General features: G+C 40.6%; 1 protein-coding gene and 1 non-coding gene across 2 annotated transcripts in view; both read left to right on the forward strand.

Moving 5' to 3' along the window:
- Nucleotides 1-8,177, forward strand: part of msi2b (musashi RNA-binding protein 2b) — a 139,806-nt gene extending 131,629 nt beyond the window's left edge. The window contains exons 13-14 of the mRNA XM_061281951.1: nucleotides 4,362-4,438; nucleotides 7,104-8,177. Coding sequence (XP_061137935.1) covers nucleotides 4,362-4,390 — 29 coding nt within the window. The 3' untranslated portion in view covers nucleotides 4,391-4,438; nucleotides 7,104-8,177. The remainder of the gene's footprint in view (nucleotides 1-4,361; nucleotides 4,439-7,103) is intronic.
- Nucleotides 8,178-24,292: 16,115 nt separating this feature from the next.
- LOC133156254 (5S ribosomal RNA) lies at nucleotides 24,293-24,411 on the forward strand. The gene has a single exon (XR_009714825.1). It is a non-coding gene; the product is annotated as a 5S ribosomal RNA (ribosomal RNA).

Consider the following 24,411-nt stretch of genomic DNA (forward strand, 5'->3'; position numbering starts at 1 on the left):
TTTGTTGTCAATCGCGCATCGCATTCAGCCATCCTGCCCAACACACTTACTCAGTAAAATTCATAATTGACGACACATCGTTTGATGCGATGGTGCAATCCTTGATGGTGTGTTATTGTCAAATATTGTTTGTTTTTAAATCTTCATCGCGGACCGGACGTCATACGGAGGCAGTATAACTGCGCATGCGCACTATGGATCCCATGCGCAGAACGGATGCGCAAGACACGTCAGCTATATAAAGAGCGAGAGTTGTTTTCTTCCTATTAGTTTCAATTCACAGTTTAATTAGCAGTAGCAATCAGCAAATAACAAAATGCGTATTACAGGTAATATTTTATTTCACAACACCTTGCCTTGTTCCTTTCGTCTCTGCTGTTCACTTCAAACACGCTCCATACGACCGCAATGCTCTGGTATCAGACAAGGCTTGCTCGATCACCTGCTCGTTTGCTGTCTGTCACAATGTACCCTACACCAATCCGAAATTTGTTGCGGCTCCGAGTCACGACGAGGGGCAAGTTTTGATTTCCAAGGGTGTTTTTATTCCTCTTCAACATTTCTCCCATACAGAGCCGCCTTTTTCACGTCCGCAGGCCTTTTTCACATGTGCGCACGGATCGCGGTGGTGCCTTTACGGGCACTCGGAGAAATCAACGCCAACAAAAAAAATACATCCAGCCTATTTAAGACCATACCAAAGACTATAAAAATGGGACCCATTGCCTCCCTGCGTGTGTGACGATCATTGGGACTTAAAAAAATAAAATAAAATTAAAAAAAACATTTTTAAAAATTGGGTGCGTATTATACATGGGTACAGGCTTTTTTTCCAGCATCAACATGCCATTTTTAGGGTGCGCATTATACATGGGGGCGCATTATACACGGAAAAAAACAGTAATATACCCACCACAGGCAGTGTGAATGTGAGGAATATGATTCTTTTTCATGTATAATGCGCAAAATTTAACTAATTTATCGTTCTAAAATCTGGGGTGCGCATTATACATGGGTACAAAAAAAAAAAAACTTTTTTTTTTTTTTTAAATCCGGATATCATACGGAGGCCGCCATTACAGATGCGCTTTCTTCTCTGCTGTTCACTTCAAACACGCTCCATACGAACACAATGCTCTCGTATCAGAGCTTGCTAGATCACCTGCTCGTTTGCTGTCACAATGTACCCTACACAAATCCGAAACATTTCTTCGCTATTGAGTATGCTAGCGCATGCACAGTGATACTGACCGGCAGAATAACATCCGGTTGTTCCCAAAAATGATCTTTTTTCTGAAATAATTTTACGTTCACGGTCTTAAGTAGGAGTCAAAATTTGGGTGCGTATTATACATGGGTACAGGCTTTTTTCCAGCATCAACATGCCATTTTTAGGGTGCGTATTATACATGGGGGCGCATTATACATGGGAAAAAACGGTAAATATAAATATGATACGTGTGTGTGCGTGCGTGTGCGTGTGTGTGTGTGTGTGTGTGTGTAGATGTAGCTCAAGTATACATACTGTAAATGTTTTTAGAACTCTTTCATTATCATAACAACTTTTTTATAATAAGGTACAAGTGTAGTACATACTGTAAACATGTTTTTAAAACTCTTTTATTATTATAAAAAAAATTATAACAAGGTACAATACTGTAAATAATGTTTTAGAACTCTTATAACAACCTCTTTATAACAACTGTACATACTGCAATTGTGTGGGCACTCCCTGGCTTCTGCTGGCGTGCGGGCAACTTTCGTGCAATTATTCTTCAATTAAGAATTTTTATTTTGAATTTTTCATTTTTTGGGGGGGGTGTCCGCGATGTACCAAAGCCACGATAAATGAACCGCGATGTAGCGAGGGATCACTGTACAATGATCTCTCACCACTTCGCGCTTCAGCTATTGTGGCCTCAGTGCATAGCGGGTTTTTAAGAATATTAAATATTGTGGATATTTCGGTGCATTGCGGCTTTTTGCAGCCTCAATTGAAACGTGCTTGCCCATATGACTTTACAGCACGCTATTCTCTTGCAGAGGAAACGAGACCAATGGAAACATGTTGATCTGTATCCTTGCCGCTGATTGACTATTTGGTAGAGGAGACGAGATCAATGGGAGCATGTTAATCTATATTCTTGCCGCTGATTGGCTTAGAAGTGTAAGAGCAGTTCTACCACACTTTATCTCAGCCTCCGCAATCCCGCTACGTATCCACTTGTTCACTTAGTTTTTAAAAATACAATAAAGGGTTTTAAAAGTCTTGTGCGGATATTGTAAAAATATTGACTCCACAATGTAAATTTTCACATGCCGTAGGGGGTCTTGGAACCAATTATCAGAGATAAATGAGTGATCATTGTAATATATTTGTCATCATTTGAGTGTCCACATCATGTGGTAGCGGGCAGTCGTGATTGTTGGTGAATGTGGGCGTTAAGGGCCAGGTGTGTCCGAGCACTATCAGCACAAGTTAGCCATTGTCGGGCCGTCGCGACGCAGCAGACTGGGTTAGTCCCTGCAGTTCCCCGTCTGTCTGCCTTCATACATACTATTTATTTCGGTTTTGTGAGAATGTGTTTCTTATTGTTGGATATACTTGCAGCTAAGAACATTTTAAATAAAATTCACTTTGACTATTAAATGCTCTCTGACTTTCCCATCAAATCACAAGCAGTCTCAAAGGGTTTCACATAGACAAAAATTTAATATTACCATTTTTTTCCATGTATAATGCGCAATATTTAACTAATTTATTGTCATAAAATCTGGGGTGCGCATTATACATGGGTACAATTTTTTTTTTTTTTTTTTTTTAAGAAAATCAAGGTACAACAATTTTTGAAGAAAATCTTGTCACGGATGGAGTGTGGAAAGGAGCAGGGCGACCAAGTGCAGCTTGGACCAGGGTTCATTGGAGGAACTCAAAACACAGACTTGGTAAACTAACATAAGTCTCTAACGAAACCAACAACAGGACTGACCGACAAAGACGTGGAACAAAAAGACAGGGTGACATTACCAAAGACAGGAACAGAAACCTGTGTTATTGTCAAAGTGCATGCGCACTATGGATCCGATGCAAATAGTCCTCTTCTCTTCTTGACTGACAATGAATGTGATAGTGTAATACAATCAGCAAATAACAAAATGTGTATTACAGGTAATATTTTATTTCACAACACTTTGCTTTGTTCCTTTCGTCTCTGCTGTTCACTTCAAACACGCTCCATACGAACGCAATGCTCTCGTATCAGACGCTTGCTCGATCACCTGCTCGTTTGCTGTCACAATGTAACCTACACAAATCTGAAACATTTGTTGCGGCTCCGAGTCACGACAAGGGGCAAGTCTTGGTTTCCAAGGGTGTTTTTATTCCTCTTCAACTTCTCTCCCATACAGAGCCGCCTTTTTCACATGTCCGCACGTCACTTTCCTCTTTTAAACTAACTGATCGCGGTGGTGCCTTTACGGGCAGTCGGAGAAATCAACGCCAACAAAAAAAATACATCCAGCCTAGTTAAGACCATACCAAAGACTATAAAAATGGGACCCATTTCCTCCCTGCTTGGCACTCAGCATTAAGGGTTGGAATTGGGGGGTTAGATCACCAAATGATTCCCGAGCGCGGCGCCGCTGCCCTCTCCCCCAGGGGATGGATCAAAATCACACGGGGATGGGTCAGATGCAGAGGACAAATTTCACCACACCCAGATGCGTGTGTGACGATCAATGGGACTTAAAAAAATAAAATAAAATAAATTGGGGTGCGTATTATACATGGGTACAGGCTTTTTTCCAGCATTGACATGCCGTTTTTAGGGTGCGTATTATACATGGGGGCGCATTATACATGGAAAAAAACGGTATTCTCAAAGCATCCCCTGATCTTACTATCCCAAAAGGGCAAGGCAAAACTCAAAAAACCCCTACCGGGGGAAAATGAAAAACCTTAAGAAGGGACCACAGATGGAAGGATCCCCCTTTCAGGGTCACCAGGTTGAAATGGATGCAGAGAGGGCACAAATGATACAATATGAAAATAAAAAGTGAATGTCCATGTCAGAGCGAAGGGCTGCCGAAAGAGCCCTCAATTGTCCTGGCAGTGTCTTCGAAGAGGTTGAACTGCAGTTCCCAGCCATTTATTATTACCATATAATTGAGGGAAAGTTACACATTGATGCTGTGGAGTTCAAAAATGTTATTAACTTTCTAAAAAAATGCATAGCAGTATCATGATATCAAACATGGTGATGGACGAGGCCCTGCGTCAATAGGACATTTCAGTCATTGAGTGATTTCCTATTAAATTTGCTTTTATATCTGTCAAACTGATGCATGTTTGTGCATTTCAGGGTCCATTGATTGCAACAGCTTTTGCTAATGGATATCACTGAAAGTCAACATGTGGCTGGTTGTCATCTCCTTTCAGGTGAATAGGTACTAATTTGTACTACATGGGTATTGTTCTCATTTCCTATAATGCATGGCACAACAACTTGAGCTTCAGGCCCGACATCTCAATCATGCTTTACATGGCACGCCTGATGTTTACCACAAACAAAAAAGGATTAGCAACTGTATAAAGATAGATAGATAGATAGATAGATAGATAGATAGATAGATAGATAGATAGATAGATAGATAGATAGATAGATAGATAGATAGATAGATAGATAGATAGATAGATAGATAGATAGATAGATAGATAGATAGATAGATAGATAGATAGATAGATAGATAGATAGATAGATAGATAGATAGATAGATAGATAGATAGATAGACAGACAGATAGACAGACAGATAGATAGAGGGGGTGGAAAGGAAAATAAATCCCTCCTCAATACTCCTGAAATCACAGGATGATCAGGATAATCTTTTAGAGACATAAAAAAATCAGGATGCTAAATTGTAAGTATGTGTTTACCTCACGATGAATGAAACAAAGCAGATTGGGAACAAACACTCCACTTAAAGCGGAAGTCAAGTAAAAACTTTTTTTAAATATTCTGTTATCCCCCATCAGTTCAAACACTGTATCCAGATTGAGTTTGTGAAATTAAAATTAAGCAGCCATTTTGATGACTCTCAGGGTGCTGCCATTTTGTCCTATACTGCCACCTGCTATCGACTGAAATTGATGTCATGGTGCCCACAAGCTCAGCTTGCAAACGTAAGAGCTTAGCTGTTATCTGGGTTTGGTCATGTAATAGTAACAAGGAGAGCCCGTGGGTATTTTGGTGTCAATTTCAGTCGAGCGCGGGTGGCAGTAAAGGACAAAATAGCAGTACCCTGAGATTAATCAAAATGGGTAGATTTTCTGCTTAATTCCAAACTCCCGCAAATAATGTCCACGAATTGTATCAATGTAAGCGAAAGGATGGCTATTGCTAACAAGTAGCTTTTTAAATACCGTATTTTCCGGACTATAAGTCGCTCCAGACTACAAGTCGCACGAGCCATAAAATGCATAATGAAGAAGAAAAGAACATATATTAATTGCACCAGAGTACAAGTCGCATTTTGGGGGAGACTTTATTTGATAAAATCCAACACCAAAAACAGGCATGAATAAGCAAGAACATGCTCAACGATGCGGTACGCTAACGTTACATAAACAAACAAGGAATTGAGAACGTGCCTGACGTAACATATTAAGGGTTATTAAAATAATAGGGGTGTAACGATTCATCGGTACACATCGATTAATCGATATAATGCTCTACGATTTATTGGCATCGATGCTAAACGTAAACATCGATTTATATCGCCGTGTTTGACCTCGGACATTAGACGCAACTTTATTTTGAAATCCAGTTCATTGTTGCTTGCTTTCTCTTTCCGGGAGCAGTGCGCGGCGTTGTTGTGTTGTGAGCAGAGCAGGCACGTGAAAGGGGAGTCGACAACTAGTACGCGGCTCCTGGGCTGGTGCTATGGCTAGTGTCCAAAAAGACGAGGAAATTTGCTCCCCTTTAGGCTTCAACTCATTCGTTTGGAAGCACTTTGGATTCCAAAGAAAAGATGGCTCAACGGACAAGACACGTGCAGTTTGTAAATCCTGCCATGCGGTGATCAAATATTCCGGGAGCACAAATCTCGCCGCACATTTAAAGAAAAAACATGACATCAAAGTTCAGTGTTAAAATAAGCACTATGTATACTACAATACTCATGTAATTTCCTAAATAAAGAGTTTGCAGTACCTTGTTGATTTTGCGTATGAATTGTTATAAATCAAAGTCAAAGTCAGGATATTGTTCTATATTTTTTATTTAAAAAATATATATTTATCGATCGTAGAGCACTATATCGTGATATATCGTGAATGAATCGCAGCAGGCTTTAAGATATCGGCAAATATCGTATCGTAGTTCTTTGTATTGATATGATATCGTATCGTGACAAAACCCGCGATTTACACCTCTATAAAATAACTATAACATATTTATCAAACCATCCATGTCACTCCAAATCATTAAATCTATCGAAATCTTTGTCATCTGTGTAAACAATGCCGCTGCTGACTCAGGAAGTACATATGGCACTTAAGTCAGACTCATCGTCAGTTGCGGTTCCAATTATTCCACAGGCCTATATAACTATATATAAACTATATATATCAAATAACAATAATATAAACAACAATTTTATCGAACCATCCGCGTCACTCCAAATCATTAAATCCATCAAAATCTTCATCCTCTGTGTCACGTAATAAAAACGCCGCTGACTTCTTAAGTACATGCGGCACTGATGTCTGACTCATCGTCAGTTGCGGTTCCAATTATTCCACAGACCTATATAACTATATATAAACTATATATCAAATAACTATAACATAAATAACAACCGGACACGCATCTCGGTCGGTGTGTGAACACTGTACGTCTTCCATACTGAAGCATCAGTTCCACAGTCAATGTGAATTAGGCAAAAGGAGAAGAATCTTGTTTGCGTTAATGAAGGAAATCCGTGTGATTGAACTTCATCACCAGTTTCATTAAGGGTGTAATACGACAAAACAAAGTGAAAAAAAGTGTAAAAACTGTGTAGAGGGCAGATGAAAAGTAAAAGTATTGTGTGTTGTGTGGTCTAGGCAGCCATGGAGCAGACCAGGGAAAGCAGGCGAGGAATTGTAAACTCTTCCTGTGTGTTGGCTGCATTAACCAATACAGCATCAGTGTGGCCAGCGACAGCAGTGGAATGGCAGTACAGTGGACTCCCGCTATTCCTGAGGAATAAGGACCAGGGCAGCTCTGCGTAAATCTGCGTAAAATTGACGGTCATTTTGAAAATTCTAGAATAACAGTGGATAAACCACAAAAGACAGGATCGGTGCATAGGTGTCAACGGGTGCCAAACTACGAATACACGGGTGTCCATTGTACAGTGAAAACCACCTCAGAAATAAAGATGAGAGTTTTACTCTGCTATATACTGTACCCTGATCTCTAACTAAGTTGGGCTTCCAGGGATGAAAATCTTCCGCGGATCCGCGGATTTCCGTGTTTTTTCATTTTCGTGAATCGTGTAAATCCGTTAAGAAAATGTTGTTTATAGATGGGGATGGGGGGGGTGTAGGGAAGTGGGCAACGTTAGCCTCTGCGACTCGCGAGCATTCGCCCGCCGTGATGGCATCTTACGGGAATCAGCTTCCCTCTGTAAACCTAACTAACTGGCAACAGTGATGCGACAACATCCGCCTTATTTTCTGCACCATTTTGGCACTACTTTCCTCACATCATTTCCACTTGTTAACTTAATTTACGCGGAGAAGTATTTTTACACCGCCACAATGTGAATTTGCGATTGGGTTTTCATCACTTGTTGATGAGGTATTTAGTTAGATAGATCTAGGGATATGTACATATACATACATACTAGGGGTGTAACGATACATCGGTACACATCGATTAATCGATATTACGCTCTACGATTTATTGGCATCGATGCTAAAGGTAAACATCGATTTATATCGCCGTGTTTGACCTCGGACATTAGACGCGACTTTATTTTGAAATCCAGTTCATTGTTGCTTGCTTCCTCTTTCCGGGAGCAGTGCGCGCCGCGGCGTTGTTGTGTTGTGAGCAGAGCAGCCACGTGAAAGGGGAGTCGACAACTAGTACGCGGCTCCTGGGCTGGTGCTATGGCTAGTGTCCAAGAAGACGAGGAAAATGGCTCCCCTTTAGGCTTCAAGTCATTCGTTTGGAAGCACTTTGGATTCCAAAGAAAAGATGGCTCAACCGACAAGACACGTGCAGTTTGTAAATCCTGCCATGCGGTGATCAAATATTCAGGGAGCACAAATCTCGCCGCACATTTAAAGAAAAAACACGACATCAAAGTTAAGTGTTAAAGTAAGCAATTTGTATACTACAATACTCTTGTAATTTCCTAAATAAAGAGTTTGCAGTACCTTGTTGATTTTGCGTATGAATTGTTATAAATCAGGATATTGTTCTATATCAGGGGTGGGCAAACTTTTTGACTCGCGGGCCGAACTGGGTAATAAATTTGGACCGGAGGGCCGGACCAGGAGCAGATGGTATAGGCGTTGTGTGAAGTCATATAAGCGACCTGTAAAGGTCATTGCATAAAAGATCTTGGCCTTTAGTCGGTAGTAAAGCATGGATATTCCAAACAAGTTTTTTGAAAACAAATGCATTCATTAACAGCATTAAAAAAAAAAAAAAATTCACTAAAAAACTGCTATCAGTGATTCTCATAAAATACGACACTGTTATTATGAATAACAATCTCCATCACTTCAGTGCCTGCAGGTCAGATTAATGAAAGATGTTTATCTTATGGGATCACATCAAACGGCAAACATTCTGACCAAATATATCATCTTGAAGAATCGGTGAAAGCATACATCCAAATAAAGTAATCAAAACAGCAACACGGTGAGGGGTATCTGAAAATCAGAGCAGAGTTTTAACTCGCAAACACCTGGTAACAGAGGTGAGGAAACGGGAAACACTTAAGAACTTTACAGGTTAAGATTAGTCGCAAATAGGTGGTGCATCAATGTCCTTGAGCATCCTGCATTGTTTGAAAATGAGAATGGTCGCTAGTTTCAATCCCTGCTATGTGTACAAATCATATTCAAAATGCATTTTTTTACAATAAACTTGAGAGCCTCCCGTTCATTTTCAGTGGGAACAGTGTTGTTGGTGTCCCTTTTTTGCTAGTGCGTCATAGTCTGGAGTAAAATTTGTTGTGGCAATTCTTAGGCGAGATCCGAGGTGTTGGTCCGTTTACCTTGATCTGTGACGGGTTGATGTTGATGTGGCTGAACGTCACGTCGCGTACGTCGAGCCAAATCGGCCACTCTTTTTTAAACACTCGGCACTCACTTCTTTTTTTCGGGCCACTCATTTTAATGGAAGGATTCCAGGGGAAGGTTTGTGGGTGGCTTTAGCGCAAAACTGCATCTGAAAGCTCAGCGCGCGAATTATAAGAATGCTGTCGTCAAAGCCCACGCTCTAAATTCGGGACTGATACGAATAGAGCGAGAGTGCGCCAAGTCCGTACTACTGAGTACGTACACGCACTTGTGAGTGTACACCGAGCTTTCTGACACGGCTTCCGGTAGTAAATGCGCAGGCGAGCGCTTCGCCATCTACTGGGAAAACGCAGTCATTGCAGGCAAAATGACCAAAAAAAAAAAGTTTAATAATACAATTTGTTCAGGGTTGGCGGGCCGGATTAAACGGTCCCGTGGGCCGGATGTGGCCCGCGGGCCGTAGTTTGCCCACCCCTGTTCTATATTGTTTATTAAAAAAAAAATACATCGATCGTAGAGCAATATATCGCGATATATCGTGAATGAATCGCAGCAGGCTTTAAGATATCGGCAAATATCGTATCGAAGTTCTTTATATCGATATTATATCGTATCGTGACAAAACCCGCGATTTACACCCCTAATACATACATATATATATATATTAGGGGTGTAAATCGCGGGTTTTGCCACGATACGATATAATATCGATATAAAGAACTACGATACGATATTTGCCGATATCTACGATCGATTTTTTATTTTTTTTTAATAAAAAATATAGAACAAAAACCTGATTTATAACAATTCATACGCAAAATCAACAAGGTACTGCAAACTCTTTATTTAGGAAATTACAAGAGTATTGTAGTATACAAAGTGCTTATTTTAACACTAAACTTTGATGTCGTGTTTCTTCTTTAAATGTGCGGCGAGATTTGTGCTCCCTGAATATTTGATCACCGCATGGCAGGATTTACAAACTGCACGTATCTTGTCTGTTGAGCCATCTTTTCTTTGGAATCCAAAGTGCTTCCAAACGAATGACTTGAAGCCTAAAGGGGAGCAAATTTCCTCGTCTTTTTGGACACTAGCCATAGCACCAGCCCAGGAGCCGCGTACTAGTTGTCGACTCCCCTTTCACGTGCGTGCTCTGCTCACAACACAACACGCGCAGTGCGCTCCCGGAAAGAGGAAGCAAGCAACAATGAACTGGATTTCAAAATAAAGTTGCGTCTAATGTCCGAGGTCAAACACGGCGATATACCGTTTTTTTCCGTGTATAGTGCGCCCCCATGTATAGTACGCACCCCTAACAATGGCATGCTGATGCTGGAAAAAAGCTTGTACCCATGTATAATACGCACCCAATTTTTATGAATTTTTTTTAATTTTTTTTTTTTAATTTTTTTTTTTTAATTTTTTTTTTAAGTCCCAAAGATCGTCACACACGCAGGGAGGCAATGGGTCCCATTTTAAAAGTCTTTGGTATGGTCTTAACTAGGCTGGATGTCATTTTTTTTGTTGGCGTTGATTTCTCCGACTGCCCCTAAACGCACCACCGCGCTCCGTGCGCACACGGCGGCTCTGTATGGGAGAGACGTTGAAGAGGAATAAAAACACCCTTGGAAACCAAAACTTGCCCCTCGTCGGGACTCGGAGCCGCAACAAATGTTTCGGATTTGTGTAGGGTACATTGTGACAGACGGCAAACTAGCAGGTGATCGAGCGAGCGTCTGATACAAGAGCATTGCGGTCGTATGGAGCGTGTTTGAAATGAACAGCAGAGACGAAAGGAACAAGGCAAAGTGTTGTGAAATAAAATATTACCTGTAATACGCATTTTGTTATTTGCTGATTGAAACTGCTAATTAAACTGTGAATTGAAACTAATAGGTGGAGAACTGAACTCTCGCTCTTTATATAGCTGATGTGTCTTGCGCAACCGTTCTGCGCATCTGTAATGGCGGCCTCCGTATGACGTCCGGTCCGCGATGGAGATTAAAAAACAAACAATATTTGACAATAACACACCATCGAGGATTGCACCATCGCATCAAACGATGTGTCGTCAATTATGAATTTTACTAAGTGTGTTGGGCAGGATGGCTGAATGCGATGCGCGATTGACAACAAACAAGAAGAAAGGTGAGTTTTATTTCGGGGGAGATTTGTCATGTCTCGTCCCCAGTTTTGCTATGTGTCTAGGTTGCCATAGTTTCTGTTCGTGTCACCCCGCTCTTCCTGTGTCACCTCAATCGATGTAACGTGTTTTGTATTTAAGTCCTGTCTGCCCCTCGCTCACCGTTGGATCATTGCATGTGTTACTGTCATTCTGTTCCTGTCTTTGGTAATGTCACCCTGTCTTTTTGTTCCACGACTTTGTCGGTCAGTCCTGTTGTTGGTTTTGTTGTACCATGACTTTATTTTAAAAAATAAATAAATAAATAAATAAATAAATAAAAAAAATAATAATTTTTTTTTCTTTGTACCCATGTATAATACGCACCCCAGATTTTAGGACAATAAATTAGTAAAATATTGCGCACTATACACGGAAAAAAACGGTAAATCGATGTTTACGTTTAGCATCGATGCCAATAAATCGTAGAGCATTATATCGATTAATCGATGTGTATCGATGTATCGTTACACCCCTAATATATATATATATATATATATATATCATCAGACCCCCCAGACCCCCGGCCACTTTTCAGCGTTTTTTGACATTTGCCATTCTCATCCCTGGGCTTCATCTTTGTGGAGGGGTACTTGTTTTATGCGTGCTGGTTTTGTCAAACATTTTTTATCGAATAATACTTATTGATTACTGTGAGAAATATATTTGGATGTTTTCTATTATAAATAGTTTGCTTGTTTTTCTTTTTATGTGTCATCAGTCTCCAAAGGTCAGAACAGGATTGAGAAACCACTGAATTAGCAAAGGCAGTGGGAGGGACGGAACGTGTACATTTCACAGTGTGTTCACCAAACAATTTGTAATTGGTTTTAGCAATAAGCGGAACATTTTTCACAGTGCTGTTTTTTAAAACAAATTCTGCTCTGTGTGAAAGAATATACTGTATGTTTTCTTTATTCTGTGATTGAGAAGATGCCATGTGATGTTGGACCTTGGAATCTCATGAGTCCCATTTACTTTGGACTGAGATCACTGCTTTCCACCTGTTAATCAACTGTATGCAAAGTTGGATCTTTTTGATACAACCAGACAATGAGGAAATTCCGATCGCAAACTGAGGGGAAAAATACAAAAGAAACGTGATCATCTTAACTAAATTGAACTAATTCATCATCCGTAATCGTGAAGGTTTGATGTAAATGATTTACTCTGTGCAACGTAAAAATTTTAACTTCATTGAAACTAATTTCTTAAACGAAACAATACAATGTTTGAGATTAAAATTATTAAAATGGATGGATTATAAATGATTAAAATGGATGGACTATGCGACACAAATAATCCTTTTCAGTGTAACTTTCCATCCATGCATTTTCTATACCGCTTGTCCCACGGGGGTCGCGGGCGTGCTGGAGCCTATCCCAGCAGTCATCGGGCAGTAAGCGGCGGCCACCCTGAACCAGTTGCCAGCCGATCGCAGGGCACACAGAGATGAACAAGGCGTACCAAGCATGTTGTTGGGATGTGGGAGGAAACCGGTGTGCCCAGACAAAACCCACACGGGCACGGGGAGAACATGCAAACTCCACACAGGGAGGGTCGGAGGTGGAATCGAACCGGCACCCTCCTAGCTTTGAGGCGGAGGTGCTAACCAGTGAACAACCAAGCCGCCTTCAGTGTAACCTGATGATTATTATTTTTTAATGAATGTAAACCACTTTTGATTGTTGGAATAAAAACATTGTTTAAGTTGTCTCAAGTAAGGGTTTTCATAGTTGTATTTCACTCAAATTTGCACTTAGGGCCAATTTACAGTCTTTAATGAATTTAGGATGCACGTTTTTGGAATGCAAGCGGAAACCAAGATACCAGGAGAAAATCCAGGGAAGCATTAGGAAAACATAAAAAACCCACACTGGAAGGCCAGAGGTTGGATTTCAACCAATGACTGGTTACCCGCCAGCCCATCAATGTATCAAATTGAAGTAAAACCTGATAAAGAATCAAGACATTTCAGTTGTTTGTTTGTTACAGAATAAAATGTGAAATTTCAGTTTGGAATTCTTTACATTAGTCAAAGCTAGGTGTGACAGATTACCTCCTTTATTGTTTTATTCCTTTGTGTAATTTTTTTCTCCTGTAGGCTGGGACTGGGATACTGTAACTCAGTAACATGGAGCTCTAAAACAAGCACTAAGGCATGACCTGGGATGTATTCCTATAATACACTGTACATTTCTTTTTTTACACAATGTCTTATCTCGGGCTCAGTCCTGTATATTTGTCCTGGCTAGTAAAATGCAGTCGTCACACTGATTAGAGAAAGTTTTAAAACATTTTACTGTAACTTGCCCTTTTGTTTGTTCATTGAATGAGGTTCACTGATGTTTAGACTTGCCATTCAATGGTTAACCAACATTGATTCAGATATTTATTAGCAGACAAATTATGGTAAAACTGTTCTTCATGTAAATACTGTAGGAACATGCAATAAAACAACAGACATTGGTCAAACCAACAAGTTTCAAATGCTTTATGAAGTGATTATGAAGTATATGTACAGTAATTAACAATTTGACCCAATTCAAAGATTTATAACTAACTTTATTAAACATTGTAATGTTCAATACAGTATTGGATCACGTCATTGAAGTGTTAATCTCAAACACATGTATACAATTCAAATAGGAAAAGACAAAAAAAAAAAAAAAATTGATTCACATGGATTGAAAATAGGACCATAATAATAACCAGTTCAGAAACTGAATTGATGGAGGAAGACCACCTGGGATATACCAACAACTAATGTATGGCAAGAGATCATGGAGAATAAAGTTATTTTAACCTAAAACTAACACATTCAGGCTGCCAGCATAGACTTCAATACATAGACCCTTTTATTAAACCCCCGGTTATAAAATGACGTAGCTTGTATCATAGCTGCATGTCTGATGTTGGCAACATACCAATCCACATAAACTTCATTAACAAATTCATTGAGTTTTAATGAATGGAGCGAAGCTGTTGCCTATCTATGGCCTTGGCAACTAGTTCCAAAAAAGACCTATGCAAGCTAACCCATCCAGAGGTTGCCAGAGGGACTACCGTTTTTTTCCGTGTATAGTGCGCCCCCATGTATAATACGCACCCTAAAAATGGCATGCTGATGCTGGAAAAAAGCCTGTACCCATGTATAATACGCACCCAATTTTTATGAAATTTTTTTTAATTTTTTTTTTTTTTTTTTTTTTTTAAGTCCCAATGATCGTCACACACGCAGGGAGGCAATGGGTCCCATTTTTATAGTCTTTGGTATGGTCTTAACTAGGCTGGATGTAATTTTTTTTGTTGGCGTTGATTTCTCCGACTGCCCGTAAACGCACCACCGCGCTCCGTGCGCGCACGGGAAAGAGGCGTGCGGACGTGAAAAAGGCGGCTCTGTATGGGAGAGACGTTGAAGAGGAATAAAAACACCCTTGGAAACCAAAACTTGCCCCTCGTCGTGACTCGGAGCCGCAACAAATGTTTCGGATTTGTGTAGGGTACATTGTGACAGACAGCAAACGAGCAGGTGATCGAGCAAGCGTCTGATACGAGAGCATTGCGGTCGCATGGAGCGTGTTTGAAGTGAACAGCAGAGAAGAAAGGAACACAAAATGAGGCGTGCCTGTTCAAGGTCGCAGGGAGTGCTGGAGTCTATCCCAGTCGACATTGGGCAAAAGGCAGACACCCTGAACTGGTCACCAGCCAGTTGCAGGGCATATACAGAGACGAAGACCAGTCACACCCACATACACACATTCACTGAGTGGTAATCGATCCCACGCTGCCCGCACACAAGTTAGGCGAGTTTGATCCTACACCAGGGGTGGGCAAACTTTTTGACTCGCGGGCCGAACTGGGTTCTAAATTTGGACCGGAGGGCCGAACCAGGAGCAGATGGACGTAGTGTTTGTGTGAAGTAATATAAGCGACCTGTAAAGGTCATTGCATAAAAGATTTTGGCCTTTAGTAGGTAGTAAATAGGGGTGTAACGATTCATCGATACACATCGATTAATCGATATAATACTCTACGATTTATTGGCATCGATGCTAAACGTAAACATCGATTTATATCGCCGTGTTTGACCTCGGACATTAGACGCGACTTTATTTTGAAATCCAGTTCATTGTTGCTTGCTTCCTCCTTTCGGGAGCAGTGCGCGGCGTTGGGCTGGTGCTATGGCTAGTGTCCATCCCTAGTAGTGAAGCATGGATATTCCAAACAAGTTTTTTGAAAACAAATGCATTGATTAACAGTAGGGGTGTAAATCGCGGGTTTTGTCACGATACGATATCATATCGATACAAAGAACTACGATACGATATTTGCCGATATCTTAAAGCCTGCTGCGATTCATTCACGATATATCACGATATAGTGCTCTACGATCGATTTTTTTTTTTTTTAATAAAAAATATAGAACAATATCCTGATTTATAACAATTCATACGCAAAATCAACAAGGTACTGCAAACTCTTTATTTAGGAAATTACATGAGTATTGTAGTATACAAAGTGCTTATTTTAACACTGAACTTTGATGTCGTGTTTTTTCTTTAAATGTGCGGCGAGATTTGTGCTCCCTGAATATTTGATCACCGCATGGCAGGATTTACAAACTGCACGTGTCTTGTCCGTTGAGCCATCTTTTCTTTGGAATCCAAAGTGCTTCCAAACGAATGACTTGAAGCCTAAAGGGGAGAAAATTTCCTCGTCTTTTTGGACACTAGCCATAGCACCAGCCCAGGAGCCGCGTACTAGTTGTCGACTCCCCTTTCACGTGCCTGCTCTGCTCACAACACAACAACGCTGCGCGCACTGCTCCCGGAAAGAGGACGCAAGCAACAATGAACTGGATTTCAAAATAAAGCTGCGTCTAATGTCCGAGGTCAAACACGGCGATATAAATCGATGTTTACGTTTAGCATCGATGCCAATAAATCGTAGAGCATTATATCGATTAATCGATGTGTATCGATGAATCGTTACACCCCTAATTAACAGCATTAAAAAAATAATAATAATAATTCACTAAAAAACTGCTATCAGTGATTCTCATAAAATACGAGACTGTTATTATGAATAACAGTCTCCATCACTTCAGTGCCTGCAGGTCAGATTAATGAAAGATGTTTATCTTATGAGATCACATCAAACGGCTAACATTCCGACCAAATATATCATCTTGAAGAATTGGTGAAAGCATACATCCAAATAAAGTAATCAAAACTGCAACACGGTAAGGGGTATCTGAAAATCAGAGCAGAGTTTTAGTTCACAAACACCTGGTAACAGAGGTGAGGAAACGGGAAACACTTGCTTAAAGTAAGAACTTTACAGGTTAAGATTAGTCGCAAACAGGTGGTGCATCAATGTTCTTGAGCATCCTGCATTGTTTGAAAATGAGAATGGTCGCTAGTTTCAATCCCTGCTATGTGTACAAATCATATTCAAAATGCATTATTTTTACAACAAACTTGAGAGCCTCCCCTTCATTTTCAGTGGGAACAGTGTTGTTGGTCTCCCTTTTTTGCTAGTGCGTCATAGTCTGGAGTAAAATTTGTTGTCGCAATTCTGAGTCGAGATCCGAGGTGTTGGTCCGTTTACATCGATCTGTGACAGGTTGATGTTGACGTTCATGTGGCTGAACGTCACGTCGCGTACGTCGAGCCAAATTGGCCACTCTCTTTTGAACGCTCGGCACTGTGTCCACCTTGCTTTTCCTTGGGCGACTCATTTTAATGGAAGGATTGCAGGGGAAGGTTTGTGGGTGGCCTTAGCGCAAAACTGCATCTGAAAGCTTAGCGCGCGAATTACACGAATGCAGTCGTCACAGCCCACGCTCTAAATTCGGGACTGAAACAAATAGAGCGCGAGTGCGCCATGTCCGTACTACTGAGTACGTACACGCACTTGTGAGTGTGCACCGAGCTTTCTGACACGGCTTCCGGTAGTAAATGCGCAGGCGAGCGCTTCCTCATCTACTGGGGAAACGCAGTCATTGCAGGCAATACGACCCAAAAAAATGTTTAATAATACAATTTGGCAGGGTTGGCGGGCCGGATTAAACGGTCCCGTGGGCCGGATGTGGCCCGCGGGCCGTAGTTTGCCCACCCCTGTCCTACACCATCATCGACTTATCATTTAAAATATTTTTTTCATATCTACGTATTATCATATGTTGTGGATATTATGAAATCTGGGAAATTTTAGTTTGTAGTTGTGTTCGTCTATAGCAGTGGTTCTTAACCTTGTTGGAGGTACCGAACCCCACAATTTTCATATGGGCATTCACCGAACCCCTCTTTATGTCACGGGTGGATGGTGGAGATGGAGCGAGGCGACCAAGTGCAGCTTGGACCAGGGTTTATTGCAGCAAACTCAAAAGACATACTCGGCAACTAACATAACTTACTGGCAAAATCAATAACAGGAACCGAACAGCCACGTGAGACAAAACGGACAGCGTGGCATTCCATGACAGCGTGGCATTCCATGACAGCAGCAACAGCATGCACATCTCATGCAATGCTCCGACGGCAAGTGACACGCAAACAGAACTTAAATACAACACAGGTAACAAGAGGCAGGTGCGTGTGATTACACTAATCAAGGGCACACAGGAAGGGAGGGGCGAGCACACAGACACAGAAACGATGACATCACAAAACTGGGGACGAGACATGACACTTTAGTGAAAAATGCAATTATTTATTTCATATTTGTTGCCTTTGCGAGACCAGTTCAAATATGAGTCATCACAAATTCACACGATAAATCATGTGTGTTCGGAACTCCGCAATGAAGGCTCTGCCAAACCCCTGAGACCGAATCGCCGAACCCCTAGAAGAACCACTGGTCTATAGGTTATTTACCGTTTTTTTCCGTGTATAGTGCGCCCCCATGTATAATACGCACCCTAAAAATGGCATGTTGATGCTGGAAAAAAGCCTGTACCCATGTATAATACGCACCCAAATTTTGACTCCTACTTAAATCAGTAAATGTAAAATTATTTCAGAAAAAAGATCATCTTTGGGAACAACTGGATGTTATTCTGCCGGTCAGTATCACTGCGCATGCGCTAGCAAACTCGATAGCAAAGAAATGTTTCGGATTTGTGTAGGGTTTGTGACAGCAAACGAGCAGGTGATCGAGCAAGCGTCTGATACGAGAGCATTGTGTTCGTATGGAGCGTGTTTGAAGTGAACACCAGAGAAGAAAGCGCATCTGTAATGGCGGCCTCCATATCATCTCCGGATAAAAAAAAATAATAATAATGTTTTTTTTTTTGTACCCATGTATAATGCACACCCCAAATTTTAGGACAATAAATTAGTTAAATTTTGCACATTATACATGGAAAAAAACGGTATCATATAGACATTAAGTACACTTTAAATAAGCAACAAGAAAAGTATTCAACAATTCTAAAATAGAAATCAAGGAATTTCTCAAAACAATACATCACTGATGGCAAAGGAGATGGCAAAAATAAGAGGGAAAAATTAAGTTGCACAAATAATCAGAAGGGATCAAATTGAATTAAAGCTATAATTAATGAGGGTTCTTTTATTATGGAGCCTCCTGTGATAGCTTCAATATTTGATATCAAATATGAGATAAAAATGGAAAATACATTATTAGGTTGTGACCTGACAAACAATTTCAACCTTGAAATATACATAGAAGTTACTACATGCGGACTGGATTGCATTCAAGGCAATGTCTAGCTTTCTGCAGAACCCTGGACTTTTTCCTAGTTTTTTTTTTTTTTTGTGATTGGCCATCTTTGTGGTCTTTCGTCAGTAATCTAACAAGAACTAAGGTCAAATTCATTCAAGTAGTTTTAACTTTTTTTGCGATGACAATCAAAGTCTGCTCTGTGGTAGCCTCAGAAGTCTCCAAAAGAGAAGATTGGAAGAGCCCAGAATCAGTTCGAATTGTATTTTGTACTGGACTGGCTTTGAAGCAAAATACTTTTTTGTGAATTCATTGCCAAGAAATTTTTGCTGCTTTCATTGTCGAGCGTTGAAATGAAAACTTGGCCAAGTATTCATCTGTAATAAGGGAAGTGTGATCCTCCAGTATGCCTAAGCATAGAATTTCACACAAAGATCACATTCGACCTCCGGCCCTCCACCAGCATCGTTTAGATTGGAGTCTATCACCATAGGAAGCAGAGCTTTCAGCTGCTCTGCTCCCAAACTTTGGAACACACTTCCACCTGACAATCGAAATATTGACTCCCTCCCACAGTTTAAATCTACTCTCAAGACCCACCTATTCAGGACAGCATTTCAACTCTAGTGGCCTTACTGTTGTTGTTTTTGACATGTTTTTCACAATCTTCCTTACTGAATGGTATTGTTTTAATTTGTTTAATTTTTTTAACTCTTTGTAAAGTGACCTTGAGTGACCTGAAAGCCACTTCTAAATTAAATGTATTATTATTATTATTATTATTATTATTATTATTATTATTATTATTATTATTATTATTATTATTATTATTATTATTATTATTATTATTATTATTATCTGCTGTTATACGTGCTAAACCCACTGTGTATGAAGTAAAGAAATGCACATCAGCTCATGAGGACATTAGCAAATATTTCGAATTTTCTTTGAAAGGAACATTATAAAACAGAATTCGACATGAATATGGTACAGCTTGCATCTTGAGTGTTAATAAAACCCATTTAACTTGATATGTACACTCTCCAGTCACTTCATTTATATCTTGATTAGAGGTGGCCAGAGGGCTCTCAGGTGTGCTCATATGATCATGATAAATGATGATGATTAATTTTGTGACTCTGCATATAGCAACACAATCGATTTGTTAACATCAAGTGAGCAAAAACACACCAATCAAAATAATATATTAGAAAGCTAAAGGAAATTGCATATCAATTTAATTACTAATTCTATAATTGTGTTAAAACCAGATTACATTTAGATTAGCTTGCATGAACCACCAAGACAAAAATATTTTTTCTCTCTTTTTTTCTTGTGTTCGCTAAGTTGTAATTATTGCTTCCAGGTTTCTGGGAGAGATTTGTAGGTTTGTTTTCTTTTAAAGAAACCATTACAGGTTTGGGTAGACAAAAGAAAAGGTTACAAAGGCATTTGGGTATTTGAGAGCTATGGTATGCCCTAAAGTATGTAATATTTGCTTTAAGTGTAGGAAGTATCTTTAACAAAGGATAAAGTTTGTGTTGTATATTTAATGTAAGATGAACTGTAAGAGATAAGATGAAATCTAAGCATTATTGTTTAAATAAATTAACATCAGAAATCACACAGCATGTCCTATGAAATAAATTTAAAATAAATCAACTCTAATTCACGATACCAACATGAAGCATAGTCAGTCAGCACCGCGATTGGCTGGCAACCATCCTTTATCTGTACCGCTTGTCCCCACAGGGGTCGCGGGCGTGCTGGAGCCTATCCCAGCAGTCATCGGGCAGTAGGCGGGGGACACCCTGAACTGATTGCCAGCCAATCACAGGGCACACAGAGACGAACAACCATTTGCACTTGCACTCACACCTAGGGACAATTTGGAGTGCTCAATCGGACCACTAAGCCGCCCGTATTATTATTATTATTATTATTATTATTATTATTATTATTATTATTATTATTATTATTATTATTATTATTATTATTATTATTATTATTATTATTATTATTTGCGGCTCGGTGGCGCACTTGCTAGCACGTCCGCCTCACAGTAAGGAGGGTGCGGGTTCGATTCCACCTCCGGCCCTCCCTGAGTGGAGTTTGCATGTTCTCCCCCTGTCCGCGTGGGTTTTCTCCGGGCACTCCGGTTTCCTCCCACATCCCCAAGAAACATGCTTGGTAGGCTGATTGAGCGCTCCAAATTGCCCCTAGGTGTGAGTCCGTGTGCGGATGGTTGTTCGTCTCTGTGTGCCCTGCGATTGGCTGGCAACCAGTTCAGGGTGTCCCCCGCCTACTGCCCGATGACACCTGGGATAGGCTCCGGCAAGCCCGCGACCTCCGGGGGACAAAGCGGTACAGAAAATGGATGGATGGATTATTATTATGTTGCAGCTGACATCTACATCCTGGATTGCTCATCTATGTTATACAATGCCAAGAAAATTTAAAAAGAATTCCTTGTAAAAAATTGTTTTTCCTTTGCATAGTTTCAGAAATTTACTGTTTAAGATCATGAAACATATAGATGATATATAAATGGATAGACTATTGTTATTAACTTTTCACAAACTGAGAATTTTTGTGATATTAGAGGCAAAAATGTCGAGGAACAAAATGTAATGAAGGCAAATATTGCAGAAGTCAAAATAAATTTCCTTTCCAAAACAGAAAGGTAATTAGGCACAGGAGCGAATACAAGAAATACTAAACAGTCAAACATATAAAAAAATCAAAGGATCAAATAAATATTAAGAAACAATGAATCGACCGTGACTGGAACTAAAGTTAAAGTCCCAATGATCGTCACACGCACATGTGGGAGTGGTGAAATATGTCCTCTGAATTTTAATCCATCCCTGTGTGATTTTGATCTATCTCCTGGGAGAGAGGGGAGCAGTGAGCAGCAGCGGTACCACGCTCGGGAATCATTTGGTCATCTAACCCCTCAATTACAACCCTCAATGCTGAGGTAATGGGTCCCATTTTTAAAGTCTTTGGTACGACCCGGCCGGGGTTTGAACCCACAACCTTCCAGTCTTAAGGGGGACACGCTACCACTATGCCACTGAGCTGGACAGGTAAACTGATGATCAAATGAGGAATACCAGGACAAGATCTGATTGGCTGAGGGAACTTGTTGGTAGACTGGGTACACGAGAACAGGCAGAAACGCAAACCTGATTAGCAGGACAAGACATAAAATCTGGGATTGGCTGTTCAGGGTGTCCTCCTACTGCCTGATGACTGCTGAGATAGGCTTCAGCACGCCCGCTACCTCCGTGGGGACAAGTGGGATGATTGGATGGATGGATGGATGGATGGATGGATGGATGGATGGATGGATGGATGGATGGATGGATGGATGGATGGATGGATGGATGGATGGATGGATGGATGGATGGATGGATGGATGGATGGATGGATGGATGGATGGATGGATGGATGGATGGATGGATGGATGGATGGATGGATGGATGGATGGATGGATGGATGGATGGATGGATGGATTTTGGCCACAGGTTACAGAAATAACCAGACCACACGGATCAATGGTTGTTTAAAACAAAGTAATACAACTTCTGTAGATTATTTGTACAATTTACAGCTGGTTTAGGGTTTAATATTTCATATTTGATGGATTTAATTTTGTGTTCTTTATTAGATCTATGTGTAGACCTAAAATAGACGTCGATATTAGGTCTATGTGTAGACCTAAACTTTAGGTCTATAGAATAACCTAAAATAGACGTCTATATCAGGTTACAGAAATAACCACACATTTACAGATCAATGGTTGTTAAAAACAAAGCCAAACAACTTCTGTACATTATTTATACAACTTACAGCTGGTTGAGAGTTTAGAATTTTGAAATATTTATAAATAATAGTTTGCATGTTCTCCCCGGGCCCGCGGGTTTTTTCTGGGCACACCGGTTTCTTCCCACATCCCAAAAACATGCTTGGTAGGCCGATTGAGCACTCCAAATTGTCCCTGGGTGTGAGTGTGAGTGTGTCTCTGTGTGCCCTGCGATTGGCTGGCAACTGGTTCCGGGTGTCCCCCGCCTACTGCTTGATGACGGCTGGGACAGGCTCCAGCACATCCGCGACCCCCGTGGGGACTAAGCGGTTCAGAAAATGGATGGATGGATCATGTTTGATGTTTTTAATTTAGACGTCTAAATTAGGTCTACATATAGACCTAATATAGACGTCAAAATTAGGTCTATACATAGACCAGACGTCTAATAGACGTCTATGGCTGACAGAGCTGTAAACTCAAAGCAGCAGTCTTTATTTGTAAAAGAACCCAACACAACATATTGCGCTTCCATGGAGTGTTTTTCTTTTTTATTATTATTTTTGCACGTCAAATGTGAAAGGCAACGTTTACAACAGCCATCAAGTACCGTCGCTGCTTGGCACGGGTTGTCAGGGGCGATTGTGTCAATAAAAGGCAAACGTTTTAGGTCAATCACCGCTTACGGCCATACTACCCTGAAAACGCCCCATCTCGGAAGCTAAGCACGGTCGGGCCTGGTTAGTACTTGGATGGGAGACCGCCTTTTACAACACCCATCACGTATGGCATTCGGTAACTGCAAGCCTAGTTTCAACTCCAACATTGAAACTATAACCCGGGTTTGAAACCTATATTGTGTGATGACATCCATAGCATCGTGGTTCACATTTCTACCGCTAGAGAGCAGTGAATAAAGAGCCTGCCTCGCTGTAAACTCAAAGCAGCAGTCTTTATTTGTAAAAGAACACAACACATTGCGGTTTTTCCCCTTTTCATGACATTTACTTTGATACAGCAAAATGCATGTCACGATGGCAAATTGGTGCTACCACTTAAAAAGCTGTTAATAAATTTTTAATAGCCATGTTTCCATGAAACACCAAAAATCTTGGAAGAAGGCCTGTTTCAGACCTGATTGTGACATGGATGGGAGACCAGCGGGGAATACCAGGTGCTGAAAGTTTTTTTATTATTATTTTTGCACGTCAAATGTGAAAGGCAACTTTTACAACAGCCATCAAGTACCGTCGCTGTTTGGCACGGTTTCACGGGCGATTGTGTCTATAAAAGGCAAATTTGATCAAGTTGATCATGGCTTATGGCCATACTACCCTGAGAACGCCCGATCTCGTCCGATCTCGGAAGCCAAGCAGGGTCAGTCCTGGTTAGTACTTGGATGGGAGATCGCCTGGGAATACCAGGTGCTGTAAGCA

This window comes from Syngnathus typhle, linkage group LG6, assembly GCF_033458585.1.
Source record: "Syngnathus typhle isolate RoL2023-S1 ecotype Sweden linkage group LG6, RoL_Styp_1.0, whole genome shotgun sequence".
Lineage (NCBI taxonomy): Eukaryota > Metazoa > Chordata > Actinopteri > Syngnathiformes > Syngnathidae > Syngnathus > Syngnathus typhle.